The 15,636-nt window shown below is 45.6% G+C and overlaps 6 protein-coding genes and 1 non-coding gene across 7 annotated transcripts; 4 read left to right on the top strand and 3 right to left on the bottom strand.

The window, feature by feature from the left end:
- Nucleotides 1–1,298: 1,298 nt before the first annotated feature.
- V865_007053 (uncharacterized protein) lies at nucleotides 1,299–2,478 on the top strand (the record flags this gene model as incomplete). The annotated part of the gene is made up of 7 exons (XM_066230808.1): nucleotides 1,299–1,425; nucleotides 1,515–1,614; nucleotides 1,684–1,738; nucleotides 1,801–1,930; nucleotides 1,994–2,074; nucleotides 2,144–2,205; nucleotides 2,278–2,478. 7 exons carry the CDS (start codon nucleotides 1,299–1,301, stop codon nucleotides 2,476–2,478), a joined length of 756 nt encoding a protein of 251 aa, XP_066086905.1.
- A 504-nt stretch (nucleotides 2,479–2,982) lies between these two features.
- On the top strand, nucleotides 2,983–5,427 carry V865_007052 (uncharacterized protein; the record flags this gene model as incomplete). The annotated part of the gene is made up of 8 exons (XM_066230807.1): nucleotides 2,983–3,351; nucleotides 3,416–3,539; nucleotides 3,602–3,708; nucleotides 3,773–4,063; nucleotides 4,114–4,254; nucleotides 4,320–4,519; nucleotides 4,589–4,818; nucleotides 4,892–5,427. The coding sequence occupies 8 exons, from the start codon at nucleotides 2,983–2,985 to the stop codon at nucleotides 5,425–5,427; spliced, it is 1,998 nt and encodes a 665-aa protein (XP_066086904.1).
- Nucleotides 5,428–5,842: 415 nt separating this feature from the next.
- On the bottom strand, nucleotides 5,843–8,266 carry V865_007051 (uncharacterized protein; the record flags this gene model as incomplete). Its single annotated transcript, XM_066230806.1, has 14 exons — nucleotides 5,843–6,093; nucleotides 6,154–6,168; nucleotides 6,235–6,316; nucleotides 6,385–6,541; nucleotides 6,603–6,930; nucleotides 6,995–7,088; nucleotides 7,147–7,193; nucleotides 7,257–7,307; nucleotides 7,386–7,557; nucleotides 7,623–7,707; nucleotides 7,795–7,806; nucleotides 7,865–7,884; nucleotides 7,951–7,999; nucleotides 8,073–8,266. The coding sequence occupies 14 exons, from the start codon at nucleotides 8,264–8,266 to the stop codon at nucleotides 5,843–5,845; spliced, it is 1,557 nt and encodes a 518-aa protein (XP_066086903.1).
- A 768-nt stretch (nucleotides 8,267–9,034) lies between these two features.
- On the top strand, nucleotides 9,035–10,895 carry V865_007050 (uncharacterized protein; the record flags this gene model as incomplete). Its single annotated transcript, XM_066230805.1, has 10 exons — nucleotides 9,035–9,130; nucleotides 9,192–9,261; nucleotides 9,340–9,547; nucleotides 9,609–9,693; nucleotides 9,762–9,866; nucleotides 9,936–10,182; nucleotides 10,252–10,345; nucleotides 10,404–10,644; nucleotides 10,707–10,767; nucleotides 10,834–10,895. 10 exons carry the CDS (start codon nucleotides 9,035–9,037, stop codon nucleotides 10,893–10,895), a joined length of 1,269 nt encoding a protein of 422 aa, XP_066086902.1.
- Nucleotides 10,896–11,144: 249 nt separating this feature from the next.
- On the top strand, nucleotides 11,145–12,504 carry V865_007049 (uncharacterized protein; the record flags this gene model as incomplete). Its single annotated transcript, XM_066230804.1, has 8 exons — nucleotides 11,145–11,187; nucleotides 11,289–11,440; nucleotides 11,518–11,719; nucleotides 11,779–11,833; nucleotides 11,909–11,952; nucleotides 12,022–12,234; nucleotides 12,312–12,390; nucleotides 12,462–12,504. The coding sequence occupies 8 exons, from the start codon at nucleotides 11,145–11,147 to the stop codon at nucleotides 12,502–12,504; spliced, it is 831 nt and encodes a 276-aa protein (XP_066086901.1).
- A 140-nt stretch (nucleotides 12,505–12,644) lies between these two features.
- Nucleotides 12,645–14,746, bottom strand: V865_007048 (uncharacterized protein; the record flags this gene model as incomplete). Its single annotated transcript, XM_066230803.1, has 7 exons — nucleotides 12,645–13,303; nucleotides 13,360–13,504; nucleotides 13,572–13,975; nucleotides 14,055–14,348; nucleotides 14,410–14,490; nucleotides 14,552–14,599; nucleotides 14,716–14,746. The coding sequence occupies 7 exons, from the start codon at nucleotides 14,744–14,746 to the stop codon at nucleotides 12,645–12,647; spliced, it is 1,662 nt and encodes a 553-aa protein (XP_066086900.1).
- A 617-nt stretch (nucleotides 14,747–15,363) lies between these two features.
- Nucleotides 15,364–15,478, bottom strand: V865_007047. The gene has a single exon (XR_010725598.1). It is a non-coding gene; the product is annotated as a 5S ribosomal RNA (ribosomal RNA).
- Nucleotides 15,479–15,636: the final 158 nt, after the last annotated feature.

Here is a 15,636-nt window from a genome sequence, read left to right as displayed (position 1 = left end):
TCAACGATTGTTTGAAAAGTCGTTGTTAATGTGATCAATAGCGATGAGAGATTTGGTGAGGTAAACGAAAAACGAGGTAGGGTTGATAGAAAGACCAGATTCTCCCAGTTCGTGTTTTACTCTTGACAAGTCTAACTGCTTGCGTACGTGTGAGGATCTGCTAATATATGGTCGAGTATGAGAAAGAGCGCCTGTTGTGCGATGTTTCCTATAAGTTGATGTTGTGGTCGACCCAGTAATCAAGCGATATTGATCTGGGTGTGGTCGTTGATGCGATTGTCGAATAAAGTTTCCATAAAAGCGTGTAAAGTAGGTGAATGACACGACCTCGCCACTGCTTGTGCGTGCTATGTTATGATGTTGCTATGCTGTGATGGTGAGGTTATTGTTTTGTCTATGTGATGTCTGATGTCTGATGTGTGATGGGTTACTAGTGCGATGTGTTGTTCTTCCACAGGTATTCCCCCATCCACAACGACATCATCACAAGCACCTCAACCGAGCGCAAACCCTCGCGTAAACCACGTGGATGCATATCACGTGACACAGAGGCCGATGATCCACCACAATACGATTTGGTCAGAATCGCAGTGGGTATACTGACTCCCCCTCGAGACAAAGGTCGACCTGAGCTCAAACATTCAGTGTAAGTAATGGATTGTCCACCTCGTGAGACAACGCAGATAGGGTTCGATTGGCCTACGGCCGGACAATGGATAGCATCCAGTACTGTACTTGAGACTTGGTATTTTGATGTTCTGGTAATCGACGTGCCTGATTTGCACAAACAAACAATTGAGATGTGCCATAAGCCAAAAGGTGACAACCGATTTTATGGCTTTTAATCTTAATCTTCCCAACCCATGGTATACCATTTCTGATCAACACTTTCTGTCGGTATGAACTACATGCTGTAATTGTTTAGACTTTGTGTAGAGCCGCTCTGCTCGTAAACATTCCTCTCCTCTGAGCGTTTACTGTTGGTTAACCTTGTTTTTCGGCTGATTCCGAATTCCGTAAACAGGTTCGAATGGAAAGACATGAACATCCCTTCAACATCTCAATGATTGGAAAGAACCCTAACAAGCCTCGTCGGCTCCAGACATGATCCCCGAGCGATATAAACAAACAAGACTGTTCTCAGATATGACTGTTGAATGTTCAGAATAACATATAAGGTGTGGGGTACAAACTGATGTGCACATTGATCCTCTTTCAATCATATTCTTGGAACAGCATTGCCGAAATCAACCGAAACAGTACTCGACATGCTCTCTACTACTATCTTGACCGTCATGATGTCAGCTATCGCTGTTCGACAAGCTGTCGCTCAAGCAGGTGTGACATATGTTACCAGTAGTGATGGAAATACGGAATACTCTTGTTCGGACATTGAAGAACCTGAGACTTATTACCAAGACAAGTGTGAGTGTGATACACGGTATGACCGTAGATACTATGTAAACCTGCAAGCGCTAGTTCATTGATGTTGCTCTTTTCGTTGTTCTCATCAGGCGGAGCAACCTCTAAATCCGGTATCGCATTGAGCAAAGTCGAAGTTAGGAATGGTCTAGGATCGACCAGAGACGATTGGACAATTTATCAATTCTGCTAGTAAGCATTGTCATACTAACAACTGTATGATACTGCGGATGTCAATCTAACGATCTGTCGTCTTGATAGCTATGGTACAGGCTCTAACGACTACTGTTCGTACACGGCCAGCGCGAACAATCCCGTAAGTACACCCTGATTCGATCCATGCAAGTTACAGATATCTGATGTTTGAGCTCCCCACAGAGTCTTAGGAGATATGGACAAGGACTCGGTACGGATTGTCCGGAATTCTCCAATGTCGCTTATATAACGCCTGGTGGACCTGCGGTACCTGCTCCTTCGACCGGTATCGCAGCCAACAATGATGGATGGAGTAAGTCATGAAGATAGGGTGATGAAGGATCAAGCTAAGCTGACTTTGAATGTGGTGATCTAGCTGAACCTCTTTACACTTGTCCAACTGCTGATGGAAACTTATACCGAATTACCATCTACAAATCTCCACCTGGTCAAACTAGTGAGTAAAACTATAGTGTAGCAATTATCAATAGCAAAAGCGGAATATGTTGTTTACTCCCATTTTCAGCTGCAAACTCATTGGCTTATGAATGTGAATTCAACGATTTCGGAAGTTGTTATTACACCACCGTGAGTCTTACATCTTTCCCAGGGTTTTGGGCCAGTTCGCATTGAACAGTACACTGACGAAAGTCCGACCAGTCTGGAACGCTATACTCTCAGGGAAGTACCTCATGTCCCTTGCAAGTCTGCACAAATCACTACGATCCCACTTTTACCAGGAGGAAGAGACAGGATCCTGCGATGGAGAAAAGACAAGTGAAAGCTGCAAATTTGAGAAGGGCTTTAGCTACTGAAGCTCCTGTGCCCAAACGATCCGATAGATTTACTGTTAAACCGTAATCAATTCGGATCCGACTTCCCTTATTCACCCCTCGCTTCGTTGGGCGGTCTTCTTGCATCAGAAATAGACGATTGAACCCTCTGAAGTACATCTAGTGATCCACCATACCGATTTCGCCCTCCCGCGCGCGTTCTTCCTCTTTCTCTATACTCTCCTATTTAAAACATCTATCTTGGGCTTTTGGTTTTTGATTGAATAACGGTCTGCGTAATCTGTGCTATGCATATCCTCTCGAATGAAAGTGGAGGGTTTCCATCGGACAAGTGCGAAAGTCCCTCAGTGATCGTCATGTGATCGACAAGTCGGTGCCGGTCCGACCGATGTCGAGGAACACAGTCTAGGAATATCGTTGTACCGATGCCAAGTATGAGTAGAGCTGCGTATGTTTTGCAAATTGAAATACTACTACTCGTGCATTCAATATGCGTCGTGTCATGAACACATAACGTCTCATACAGCTTTTTGGGAGTTTCCATCTTACCAACGAAGCGTAACTTTCCAGTATGCCTCGAATCACCCCTCAAGTCCAATCCATTATTTCAAACCAAGTGACAACTCGAGATGATCTCATCTGCCTTCTCTCCGACCTGCTACACCCCCTGGTGGAAGCTCAATCCGAGGGAGGTGCGAGGGTATCATTGGGTCATACAGGGACGCATTTCGATTCCGTCGCAGCAGAGATGGAAGGTTATGCTAGAGCGTTATGGGGACTAGCACCGTTGATGGCGTCTGACCCTGATCATCCGTTGTTGAAAGACTTGGGTAAGAAATGGAGAGAGGGCTTAGAAGCTGGTACGGACCCTTCGAGAGAGGATGAGTATTGGGGGGACCAAACGGATATGGATCAAAGATTCGTTGAGATGGCTGCGATAGTGAGTGACAAAAGATTTCGCCTACACTGTAAATACATGACTTACATCTGGTCTGATCCCCTAGGGCATCTCACTGGCTATAGCTCCCGATACATTCTGGAATCCATTGTCCCCAGTAGCGAAGAAAAGGGTTAATACGTGGTTACTAAGATGTAATGGTAGAGGTTTTCCTACAAACAATTGGCGATGTAAGCTGTCCACGTCATTCTCAATCCACTAGATCTCGTCGACTGACATCTCTTAAATTCAGTCTTCAGAGTATTGGTCAACCTCGGACTTAAATCCGTTGATGCGGAATACGATCAGAAATCCATTGATGATGAGCTAGAATTCATGGAATCATTCTACGGTGAACATGTCAGTATTGTACAGCTCTCAAAAACCATCGTGATGGTTAATTTTGAATTATGCATACATTTAGGGCTTCCCTTCGGACTGTCCCCAAGACCCCTCAAATGGGGCATACGACTACTACGCTACCTCCTTTGCTATCCCATTCTATTCATTGTTGTACGCAGCTATCACCTCGAGATCACCCAAATTAGCTGATCCGGAACGAGCTGAGAAATATCGTCAGAGGGCGAAAGAGAATATACCAAATGTCATCAACCTTTTCGCACCTGGCGGAGCTGGTATACCCTTTGGAAGAAGTATGACATATAGATTCGCTATAAGCTCGTTCTTCGCTGCGGTCGCTTATGATGGACTTGAGGTAAGCATTAACTTATATTCTAGTGGTACATTTGCTGATCCACAGTCTAGCTTCCTCAACCGTATTCATGGGGTGTGATCAAGGGTATCATTCTGAGAAATATCAGGTGGTTCACACAGAAACCTCAGGTGTTCAATCGAGATGGATCGTTGACTATAGGTTGGGCATACCCTTCTTTGTTCATGAGTGAGGTAAGTTTATTTCGGCTTCTGTTTCTGCACGTCCTGGTTCATCCGGCTAACGTTTGAATCTGAAGGATTACAACTCTCCTCAATCACCCTACTGGGCTTTGAAGTCATTCTTCATCCTAGCTTTACCTGAATCACATCCATTCTGGTCATCAGAAGAAGAACCATACCCCGCCGAGCTATTGGAGAAACCATGGACAGCTGTCAAACCTTGGATGCAGGTATTCACCCATTCAGCCGGGCATACATACCTTCTCAATGGTGGAACGTGAGTGAAGCATCAACACACATATGAGCTGATCTTTCTGAGCTAACAAATCGAACCTACTTGTTACAGAAACGTTGCATTCCCCTTGCGTCAAAAAGCAGAGAAATACAACAAATTCGCATACTCATCTTCATTCGGGTTTTCCGTTCCCACCGGTTCACTGATGTTCGCTCAACATGCGCCTGATTCTGTGTTGGCTCTTTCCGACGATGGGGGGTTGAAGTGGAAGGTCCCATACAAGGTTGAACATCTCGGAATTAGTGACAGTGGTGTATTGAAAGCTAGATGGTTCCCATGGCGTGAGCGATCTTCTTGCACCAACTGACATTGGTACAGTCAGTTGCATACTGATTTGTTTGTACGGATGGACAGCCGAAGTTGAAATAATCACCTGGCTCGTACCACCCTCCACGACCTCGACGCCATATCACACTCGGGTCCACCATATCTCCGTCTCATCCTCGTTCAACCGTAATCTCCGATTGGCAGATTCGGGATTTGCCATACACTCGCATTTCGGTCCGGAAGGAACAGAAAGACGTATCCCTGTTCTTGATGATCCAAAGGAAGGAATTGCCGGACGAAGTTCCAATGAAAAATCAGCAGTGGCAGTATCTCGAAGGGGAGTATCTGGAGTGATCAATCTCCTCTCTGCCCAAGGTGGCAAGGGGAGTGTGGAGGATGTAGATGGGAATACCAACTTGATCAGTCCAAGAACGGTGTTGCCTACCGTCCTCCATGAGCACAAGGCGGGAGAGAGGGAGAAATGGATTGGAACGAGAGTATGGGCTTTACCTTTTTCTGAAAGTGAGGGGTTGAACACCAAGGGATGGTTGAAGGAGTGGAATGAGGATCAAAGAGGGTATGGAAGTATTCAGGAGCTCAAGAAGGATCTGGGTATTGCTTAAAGCATTTGTATGGCCTTTGATCGCGGCGTAATCGATATGTTATCAAATGAAATGAGTGCCTATTTACACTTCTTGATTATGTCAATGTATGCTGTCTAATATATATCGACAAGCGTTGCTTGATTTCATAGATAGTGGCAGAAAGCAGGAGGGATCCTGGAGGTACAATCCGTCATTCAGAAATGCATATTTTTCGAAACTAAGGCCATTCAAATTTTAAAAAAAAAAAGTTCAAACGCAATATCAATAACAATCACGACTTGGGAAACCACCTTTTGACTATATAGTTAACTCGTTCTGACGCCCTCTTTTCGTTCCAAAAATGCCTCTCCTCCCTCCCCTCCCCTCCCCGCCCTTCATTTCTTTCTCACCCTCCCACCTTTCTCTTCGTTATCACTGTGATACACAAAATCCCTCAGATGGAGTATCTGAAATCTGGATTCTCGAGATCAGTGAGATCTTCGAAAGCCCTAGCATTGAAGTTGACAACAGTACCGTCTTCATTTGTTTGAGCGGCAATTTTCTTGTTGTTTCGTCGGACAAGGAGAATCCGAGTGACGAGACAAGTGATAATGAAGGCTCCGTAGATGCCGAGATGGATATAAAGAGAGGGCAGATATCTTTTGGCCCACCTAGCTTGAAACAAATTCGGGGCGACGCTGTTGCCTGGGGAATTGCTAGAAGATTAGAAACATCCTCCTTGGAGGGAAAATGAGAAGAACATACCACCTGCCCAAGCAACTAACGATTTAAGCGTTAGCCACAACCATCCTTTGGGACCCCCACTTTTTGGGTCACTGAACTCACTGTACGTAGTAGCGTATGTGAAAGACTTCTTAGTTTGACCTGCAGAGTTTCGAGATAACATCAAGAAGATTGAGGGATTGCACTAACACATCAAGTCGCATGAAAGCTTTCAGTACACCACCCCTGGGATTGCTGCGAAGTGCCACCTACCGATTGGAAGAATTGCATCAGATAGAAACCAAAGATCAAGACTCCTCTGGTTTTGTCGCCAGGTGCGATGCAAATCAACATTATGGTACCAACGATGTTGGGAATGACAGTGCAAATCATAACCAGAAGAGTCTGTTTTGTTTTGGTGACCAGATACCTGCGGAGGAGTGAAGACCATGTAAGTTTATTTGCCCTCGACGACGAAGGTCATGACTCACGCTTGTAATAAATAAGTTAAGATCACGGCGGCCCCAAGTGGAATTGACAGCAGTTGACTATCCAAAACGCTGAAACCAAAAGCCTGATTGATCAAAATGGCATTAAAGGTATTGATACCCCCCACAACCAAAGTGTTGAAGAATGCCAATAAGAACAAGAGGTAGGTGTATGGATCAGAGATCGCTTCGAAGATTTGGGCCTTCTTGAATTCTTTATGCTTTATACCCTGATTGTTGGATCGTACTCTCTCAACAAACCTTGTCTTCTCTTCCTCAGTGAGCCATCGAGCTCTGGTGGGACTATCCGGAAGGAAAAGGAAAGTCATCACTAGAAAAGCGGAATCAGCCACTATCATTCCATGCATCATTCTTGTTTTCGAAGCAGGTCCTACCTGCTGAGAAGAACGAGAAGAGCGATATGGTCAAAGTCATCCATTGCCAGCCGTGAAGACCGCCTCTTTTGTTCGTGAGATGATAAAAAGCGTACTACGAAACTCATCAATCTCACAACCCGACGGGTATAGCTGCCACAACAAGAACTTACGGCGAGAAGGCTCATCACGGCTGAAGATGCGCCCAACATGGATTGCCCTGTATCGTGCCCAGAAGGCGTGTCAACATATAAAGCCCAAGGTAGAGAGTGAAACTACTTACAGACTGAACTGACGAAAGGTTGTTCGTCCTTTAGGTACCACTGTACAGTGACTATTTGGTGGAAGTGGCACGCCGTTCAGTCTATTCTTACGATATATCGTGTGGGTCCTTTCGCTTTTCAGCACTTACTGGAAAGCAATACAGGACCAAAAAGACTTTCGAAGAAACCCAATAAGAATCGAATAGCGAACACCGGTGGAACGGACAGCGAGAAGGTTAGACCCATGAGGAGACCTGACCAGATGATCATAGCTGATCCGAGTAGTTTACCTAATGGGAATCGTCTGACAAGTTGGTTTGCCTAGAATATCAAGACTGTTCAGCTGATGCAATTGAGCCTGCTGAGTGAAAAGGAACATAGCTCACAATTGGTTCTCCAACGATGATACCGCACCATAGTAGAGTACTTGTCAGTGCATATTGGTTACCTTTCGCGCCGACATCGTCGATCCTGAGAAGATCGAAAGAGTCATTTACTGCTGGAGTTACGAGAAAGCCAAGCTGTGTCTTGAGGCAGTAGTACGATAATCAGACTTACCATCCCATAATACTATACAGTCACAAGTTGATCAGCATCGCTGACAACAAACGTTGATGGAGAGACTCACGAAGCAGGTCCTAGGGTACCCTATCAAACATGTGAATTCAGCACATACCCCACCAGATTCTACAGTACTTATTGTTAGTGACCTACCTTGTCCATAGCCTGGGCAATATACGCCAAACACATCAAGGGGAGAACTCTGAAAGCAATCATGTCATGTTAGCATATTACCTAAACCATCAACGTCCATTCGCAATTCGATCTCTAGTCACCTTCTATGGATTCTTCTTCTCATCCTCTTACTTTCAGCTTCAGAAATGACCAAATCCGGATCAACATAGTTCCTCGCCTCATCATCCGCAACTTCATGGCGGTCTCGATCAGCCTTGAGCACATCGTCATCGAACTGACCGTCTGGGGCTGTCTCAAAATGTTGAGTATCGATGATATCGTCTTTCTTCGACATGTTGTCTTTACCCTTTACTTTGATCCTGTTAGACAAAATCGCCTTGCCAGCAGTAGTAGCGCTTAGTGAAGAGTATATTCCGTGATGTTTTATCTCTTGTATATGCATGTTGGCGAGACCTACATACCCAAGAACAGAGATTAGAACGGACCGGCGCCGAAGCTTACATCGATGGCACCTGATTGAAAACAAGCTTTACAGTGCGTTTCCATGTTTCCTCCTTGCCCCCATAGCACATCCTTCAACATAGATGCAGGATGTATGACCCTCACAGCATAACCTTTCTAGAACAAGACTAGCGTAGATTGATCGGTCCGTTCTGTCCGAGACATCAGCAAGAAGCAATTCCATGTTGTTGAAAATTGCGAAGCCTGAACATGGATACTGTGCGGTGGTTATCAATAACGCAAACTATGCTTAACACCCCACATGGGGCACATGGGGTTTGGGGAACTCTAGAAAGTACATACTCCAGTATCGGACAGGACAGCTTTGCCTCGATTTCACCTGTCAGATGATCTTCTCTACATCCGGGCCGGGGTCTGTTGATGTTGAAAACAAAGAGATAGAAACGTCTAGGACCGCGGCCGGTGTCGACGTCGCCTGTGACCGCTCCGGACCGACTTACAGTGAACACAAATGATCTTCTCTGAGAACGATAACCTTCACATCATCAGGAGTCTTACAGGTTCTCCATAACTGCTATGACAGATCAGACCCCTTTCTGATCTCAAGATACTCGTAGACAGATCTCTCATCGCTACCGCCATGTCGAACCTCACTGCAGCTGTATCAGAGCTCTACGACCCGGCTTTGTCCGTCAAAGTCGTAGGCGTAGCTAAGAAGTACGATACGGATCCTAATGTAAGTGACGAGGAAGTCTTGTCCATAAGCAAGTGACGGTCTGACATTGGTATACTTCTAGGGACCACCTCCAAGTCGGACACCAGAATATACAGTACCAGGTGGACCGAACAACTATCACTGCTCGAAAAGTATGTCGAGCCCCCCTTTCCTGTCTCCAATCGCACATTGTGTTAACTGACCGTGTTCGTCCTTCAACTCATACACAGATGTGACTGCCTGGACACAAGGGTTCTTTCCTGGTACATTATGGCTTCTAGCTGAACGTGCCGAACTAGACCCTTCTTCCATCGACAAGCATTACTCCAAAGAAGAGTTAATCAAATTAGCCAGGAGATGGCAAGCGGACTTCAAGTACCAAGCTAGACCAAGTCCGAACCATGATCAGGGGTTTAGGTTCCAGCTTTCCTATGGCAAGTGAGTGTGGGATATGAATCTACGATCGCAACGGTGGATGAATCTAATGAACCTTATATAGAGATTACGCTATGACGGGTGATGAGGAGGCAAAGAAGGTTCTGATCGATGCTGCCGAGAGTCTGGTAGATAGGTACAGTCCATCTGTGAGTCCATACATTGTCATAGTGTATGTAGAGATCTACAAGCTCATACGGAGTGGGGTGTGTTATAGGCAGGATGCATTAGAAGTTGGGATTCAATGACATTTGTCAAAGACGGACATAAATATACGGAAGAAAAGAAAGATGAGCACTATCTGGTGATCATAGATAATATGGTATGTCCTTCTCCACCTTCACACATTTCAGTATGCAGAAGATTGCTGACAAGGTGTCATGACGTACAGATGAACCTCGATCTTTTGTATGAAGCAACAAAATTAACAGGGGACGAAAGATATGCCAACGTAGCGAATCACCAAGCTGAAAAATCTCTCATCTCACATGTCCGAAAAGATTATACAACCTATCACGTAGCGAACTTTGATCAGAAGACGGGGTTGCCCATTGAGCTAAGGACCGCACAGGGTTACGCGGATGATAGTGTTTGGTCAAGAGGTCAGGCTTGGGCCATATATGGATATGGTCAATGTGGTGGGTGACTCCACTCTTCTGGGTATCAACAGGGGAAAAAAGGCTGATAATTACTTTGGGCTGTCATAGCATTGAGAACAGGAAGACAAGATTTCATTGATACTGCTCGAAAACTCACAGATGTGTTCATTTCGCTTCTCGGTCCTACAGGTGTTCCAGAATGGTATGTCCAACCATGTCCCTTCGTAAACACTGGTCGCTGACTAGTTTGATGATTTTAGGGACTTCAAAGCCCCCAAACCTTGTCCTTATGACGCTTCGGCCGCTACGATCACAGCAGTCGGTATGATCTGGTTATACAAATTACTCCTACCTACAGACAAAGCAGCGGCTGAGGTATACTTGAATCGAGCTATCAAACTTGTTCAAGATACGATCAGAGAATGCTTGACTCCCACTGCTACACTGAAGGAAAATGGGGAAGTCGATTTTGGAAAAGACGGATGGGAGACTATACTTCAGGTGGGTTCAAAAGCCGACTATCGTCATACACTTGAGGCTGAAGAATCGTCTGTGCTTTGCAGCACTCTACCATTGTTGGAAATCCAGCTTCAGCTCGGCAAATCATGGATCATGGTCTAGTCTGTGAGTCGGATCCAGACTACTATTTGTGGTCTTGAGAACGAGGCTGACACGCATTGACCGGAACAGACGCCGATTATTATCTGGTCGAATTCTCCAACGAGCTACTGAAGATCCAGCAAGGGAAATGAGAGATATATGTATATGAATGCTCAACGTTTGGTGATAGTGATGTGAATATGTATCGAATGCATAGGTGTCTAGCGTTGTGCAAGATGACTGTAACCTGGTGACCAAGTATGACGTCAAGCCGGCCTCTGAAAGCTTAAAGTCGCGATTGCGATTCAACCACTTGCACCTGTCCACTTGAATCCATTCAGCAGATCCAATCTCCCAACACCTTAGAGCAGAACAGACGACAGATCGACAGATAAAACAATATGTCAGAACAAACCACCGTCTCTCCATGCTGTATCACCGGTCGTGAGTGGAGCTGCTTCCCCTTGTCCAGCCTCAGATCTCCGATCGTCTCTCCATGTTACTGATGATTTCAGTCACTATAACTGATCCAACTCCATCCATAGACATCCACCAAGGTGAACCCCTCGGATCATTCGAGATTCTCCATGGGCTACGAACCTACGTATCCAATCCAAAACCTCCTGCTGAGGGGAAACAAAATGTCGTCGTGCTTATATCAGATATTTTCGGTGTTGACCTGATCAACACCAAGCTGGTGAGCCCCTTCGCCCTATACAACTGACACTACGTCTACCTGATGTTCGAGGGCTGAATAGACGATGATCAACATAGGTTGCAGACGAGTACGCCGGAAACGGATGGAAAGTACTCCTACCCGATTTCTTAGAAGGAGATGCGATAGATCATAATTTGCTTAATGCGATCGTACCCAATCTCAGAGTTCAGGCCGAAGCGACTGTAGCTTCCAAAGCTGTGGATTCAGCTAAGATGGCTGCTGCGATGGGTCCGTGGATCACCAAGCATAGAGAAGCGGGTGCGTTGAATCAACGTGCAATTCCAATCATCATACTTATTTACTTCTTTGAATTCTAGTCTCAAAGCCGATCATCGAGAACTTCTTCAAAGCTCTTAGAGCTGATCCTTCAACGTGAGTAATCCCTCTATCACACCAATAGATCACATAACTTCCCAACAAATGACACTGCTGTTTGATGTACTATAGGGGCAAGATCGCTACGATCGGGCACTGCTGGGGAGGTCGGTACGGTAAGTTCTTGTATCAAACATCCACTCAATCAAGACCTGTACACTTATATATCTCATGATGATCTACAGCACTCGTCCTTGCCCAAGATGACTCACCAGCCCGTGTCGACGTAGCAGTGGCTACCCACCCTTCATTCTTGGTCAACGACGATGTTAAACCCATCACCAAAGTCCCAGTGGCCATCTTCAAGGGAACAGCAGATGCAATGATGACTGATGAAGCATTGGATGAGGTCGAGGGTATATTGAGAGGTAATCTGGGTGATAAATTGGTTGTAAAGAGTGAGTCAAGGATCATTGCCAGTCAAATAATGTCAGTGCGTTTGGGGTGGTATGCTGATCTCGATTGCGATATGTAGAATACCCCGATGCAGTTCATGGATTCTCAGTAAGAGGTGATTTGGAGAATGGTAAAGAAAAGGCTCAAAAGGAGGAAGTGTGAGTGATCTTATACAGTCAAGGTGAACACAGTTATTGACTGATTGAACTTGTCGTTCGTTGAAATGTAGAACTAAGGACACAACCGACTTCATCTCCAAGTATTTTGATTAGATTCGGTTCACGATATGATATGTAGTCAGAATAAATGCACAGTGTAAGAAGTCCTATCCAGTCCAAGATCCAAATGAATCATATATTATGGTGCATCCTTCTCTTCCAACCGGCCAACAATATGTCAAGAGTATCAATCCCTAGATCTTCACTTCCTCAACACCTTTGGCAGCTTCCTCCACATCATCCGAACCCTCTACAAAACTACCCTCAGCTCTAGCAGCAGCGGCGAACGAGAACGCCGGCCTTGTGGTAGCGTCTCTCTTTGGACCTTGAGTTGCAGAGGTAGCGGTGGGAGCGTTGGCAGATCCTTTTCGGGAAGTAACAGCTTCAAATCCATCATTATCCTTTTTAGGTTCGGTAGATCCTTTCCTGTTGGGATGGGGATGCGAAGGTTTCTTATTACCTGAATTCTCTCTTTCTCTAGGTGGGTATCTTTGTTGTTGTTGCTGTTGACCTTGGGGTTTCCCTCCACCCACTTGAGCTTGAGCTTTTTCTTGAGCAGCTTTGATGGAATTTAGCCTTTCTTCAGCGAAAGCTTTAGCTTTCTCATCCTCTTCCTTCTTCTTAGCGATCTCAGCTTCCCTAGCCTTCTTCCTCTCCTCCTCCTTTTGAGCGAGCTTCGCATCTGCTATAGCCTCCCTGGCAGCAGAATCAACAGGTTTTGCAGATCCGAAGATCGATGATTTGCCTGATGGTGAGTTGGATTCGACGGAGGCGGTAGAGGGAGTAGCGGGAACTGATCGAGGAGCAAGATGAAGTCTTTTCCTTTCAAGAGGGGGAGGTGGTTGACGAGGGCCTAAGAGGCAAAAAAAGTCAGTAGCTGTCCCATTGTTTAAAGATGTTGTGACTCACTTTCACCGTCGGCGCTTCCTGGCTGACTAGCAGCAGGAGTAGCTCTAGGTGATCTCCAATCTTTCTCTTCGTTGGGTGATTGCGTAGATGATCGAGCAGGTGGTACCTCAGCAGCGGGAGTCCTTAATTTAGTTGCTCGAGACCACTAAGAACCCATATCAGTGAATAAAGATACTACAATGAGATTTTCTTTGAATTTGCCTATTACTCACTGTATTCTCGGTATCAGCCAATCCGGGACTACTTTGACCCGACGGTGGGCCACCTCGTTGATGAGGAGGTAAATCCCTTGAACCCACTTTAGCTTCTGCTAAAGGTTTGTTACTTCTCCATTGATCAACTTCATCCGCAGCGGTGGGGACAGGGGGTTCTCTAACTCTACCAGCACCTGAACTATCTCTCCTGAATTCGTTCGAGGAAGCAGGTGGAGCTGGGGTAAATCTGGCTCCTCTGGCAGCTGACCAATCTCTGTCGGGTCCAGGTTCAGCAGGTGAGAATGATGAAGTTCGTCTAGCGGGTGTGGGCACGTCAGTTCGAGCAGGTAAGGGAGTAGCTCTTCGCCATTGATTGGATTCTTCCGCTACCGATGGTGGAGGAGCATCCCTTCGGTTGGTAGCTAATTCAGATCACAAGAAAAACGTCAGAATTTTGGCCGTGAATGTCAGAGTTCAGACCTCAAGGGGTGCTTCACTTACGAGCCTCCGCTACGCTAACTCTTATAGATCTACCCTGTAACTGAGCACCTGTTCTTCCCAAAGCCTCCTTCAAGTTGTCTTGACTTGGAAATTCAACATATCCGTATCCTTTAGGCTTTCCATCTCTATCTGTCAATATCCTTACGCTTGAAGGGGAGAGATCGGTAAAGAAATCTCTGACGGCTTCTTCGAGATCAGGTTCGTACGATAAGTTTCCGACGAAAGCAGTGAAAGGAGGGACGGTAGGGAGGGGTAGTTCTTCTCTTTGAGGAGGTGCACCGGGGAAGTTGGAAGCTGTGAGAAAACATCAGATGAGATCGCCGGGTTGACATAGGCAGGATATACGATTACTGACATGATCTGGCTGCTCGGTCAGGCATTGAATCGAGATAACCGGGATCACCTTTCTTGGGACCGGTGTTCTCACGAGCGGCAGCTGTATCATCCGAATCATCAGGGAAGTCTTTGGTCATGATCAGAGTATACCTATCACTCACGGGCAGAAGGGAAGTCCATATCATCCGCCCATGATCCTCCAGCACCACCTACATAATCAAGTGAATGTCAGTCGGGTTCATTATGCGATTACGACGTTTTGGTAAACATCGACAATTTCTGGATCTGAGACCTATGTATATGATCGAATCAAAATCTAACGTACTATCCTGGGTGAAGAAATCGGACAAAGCCATCTTTTGAGCCTTCTTCTTTGGTGCTGTTCATCGTTCAATGCGGTGAGTGAAAAGGGATCAAGCGAGAACAAGAAATCAATCAGCATTCATACTATCTTCACCATCATCGATAGAGCGATGCTAACCCATATTGAAAGTGTCTTTCTTAGCTTGTTGTTGGGGTCGATATTAGTTGAGTGACGGTGTTTAGGTTATCGATGAGTGTTGCTGCTATGATGTATGATCGATGGTGGATGATGACTGATGGAATGCTGAATGTGAGTTGTAGAGAGCATCCTCACAAGCGAAAAGGGGGGAATAGCGGAAATTCAAAAAACTCAATGCCACATTCGGAAATATAATCACAACCTTGCTACAGTCAACCGGTGATATGATTGTTATGGTATGCGCACCAACCTCTTGCGCGGGAGGTGTGTGCATTACTCTATCACACACACACAGACACAAAGACACACGGACACTCTAAACATGAATTGATCGTAGCTTGCCGCCTTTGATCAAAAGAATCTTCCGAGATTACTGACACCTGCAGACAAGCAAAAATAAAGATATCTAAGACCATCATCGTCTCTTCTTTAAAGTCAATACCGAGCGACGGTGAAAGCTCCAAAAACAAAAACTACAGCACCCGGGATTCCCAAGTGGTCCCCCACCTTGGTACTAACCGAGCGATACCCAAGTTAATTGCGCAGAGCGGACGGGATGCGATGCTTTTTGGGTTCTATGGCCGTAGATGAAAGTTTTCGCTTGATTACTGGTTTCATATACTGATGAGAATGAGAGGACAAAAGACATGACATTGGGTGAATTTGCTTTCAAAGCGATACTTATACAACGGGAGGAGTGGTAAGACCTGATGTCTGTATTGATAGTATTGTGAGATCGTCAAG

Source organism: Kwoniella europaea, chromosome 2 (genome assembly GCF_036810445.1).
Source record: "Kwoniella europaea PYCC6329 chromosome 2, complete sequence".
In the NCBI taxonomy this organism is placed as follows: domain Eukaryota; kingdom Fungi; phylum Basidiomycota; class Tremellomycetes; order Tremellales; family Cryptococcaceae; genus Kwoniella; species Kwoniella europaea.
This window is presented reverse-complemented; position numbering and strand designations above follow the sequence as displayed.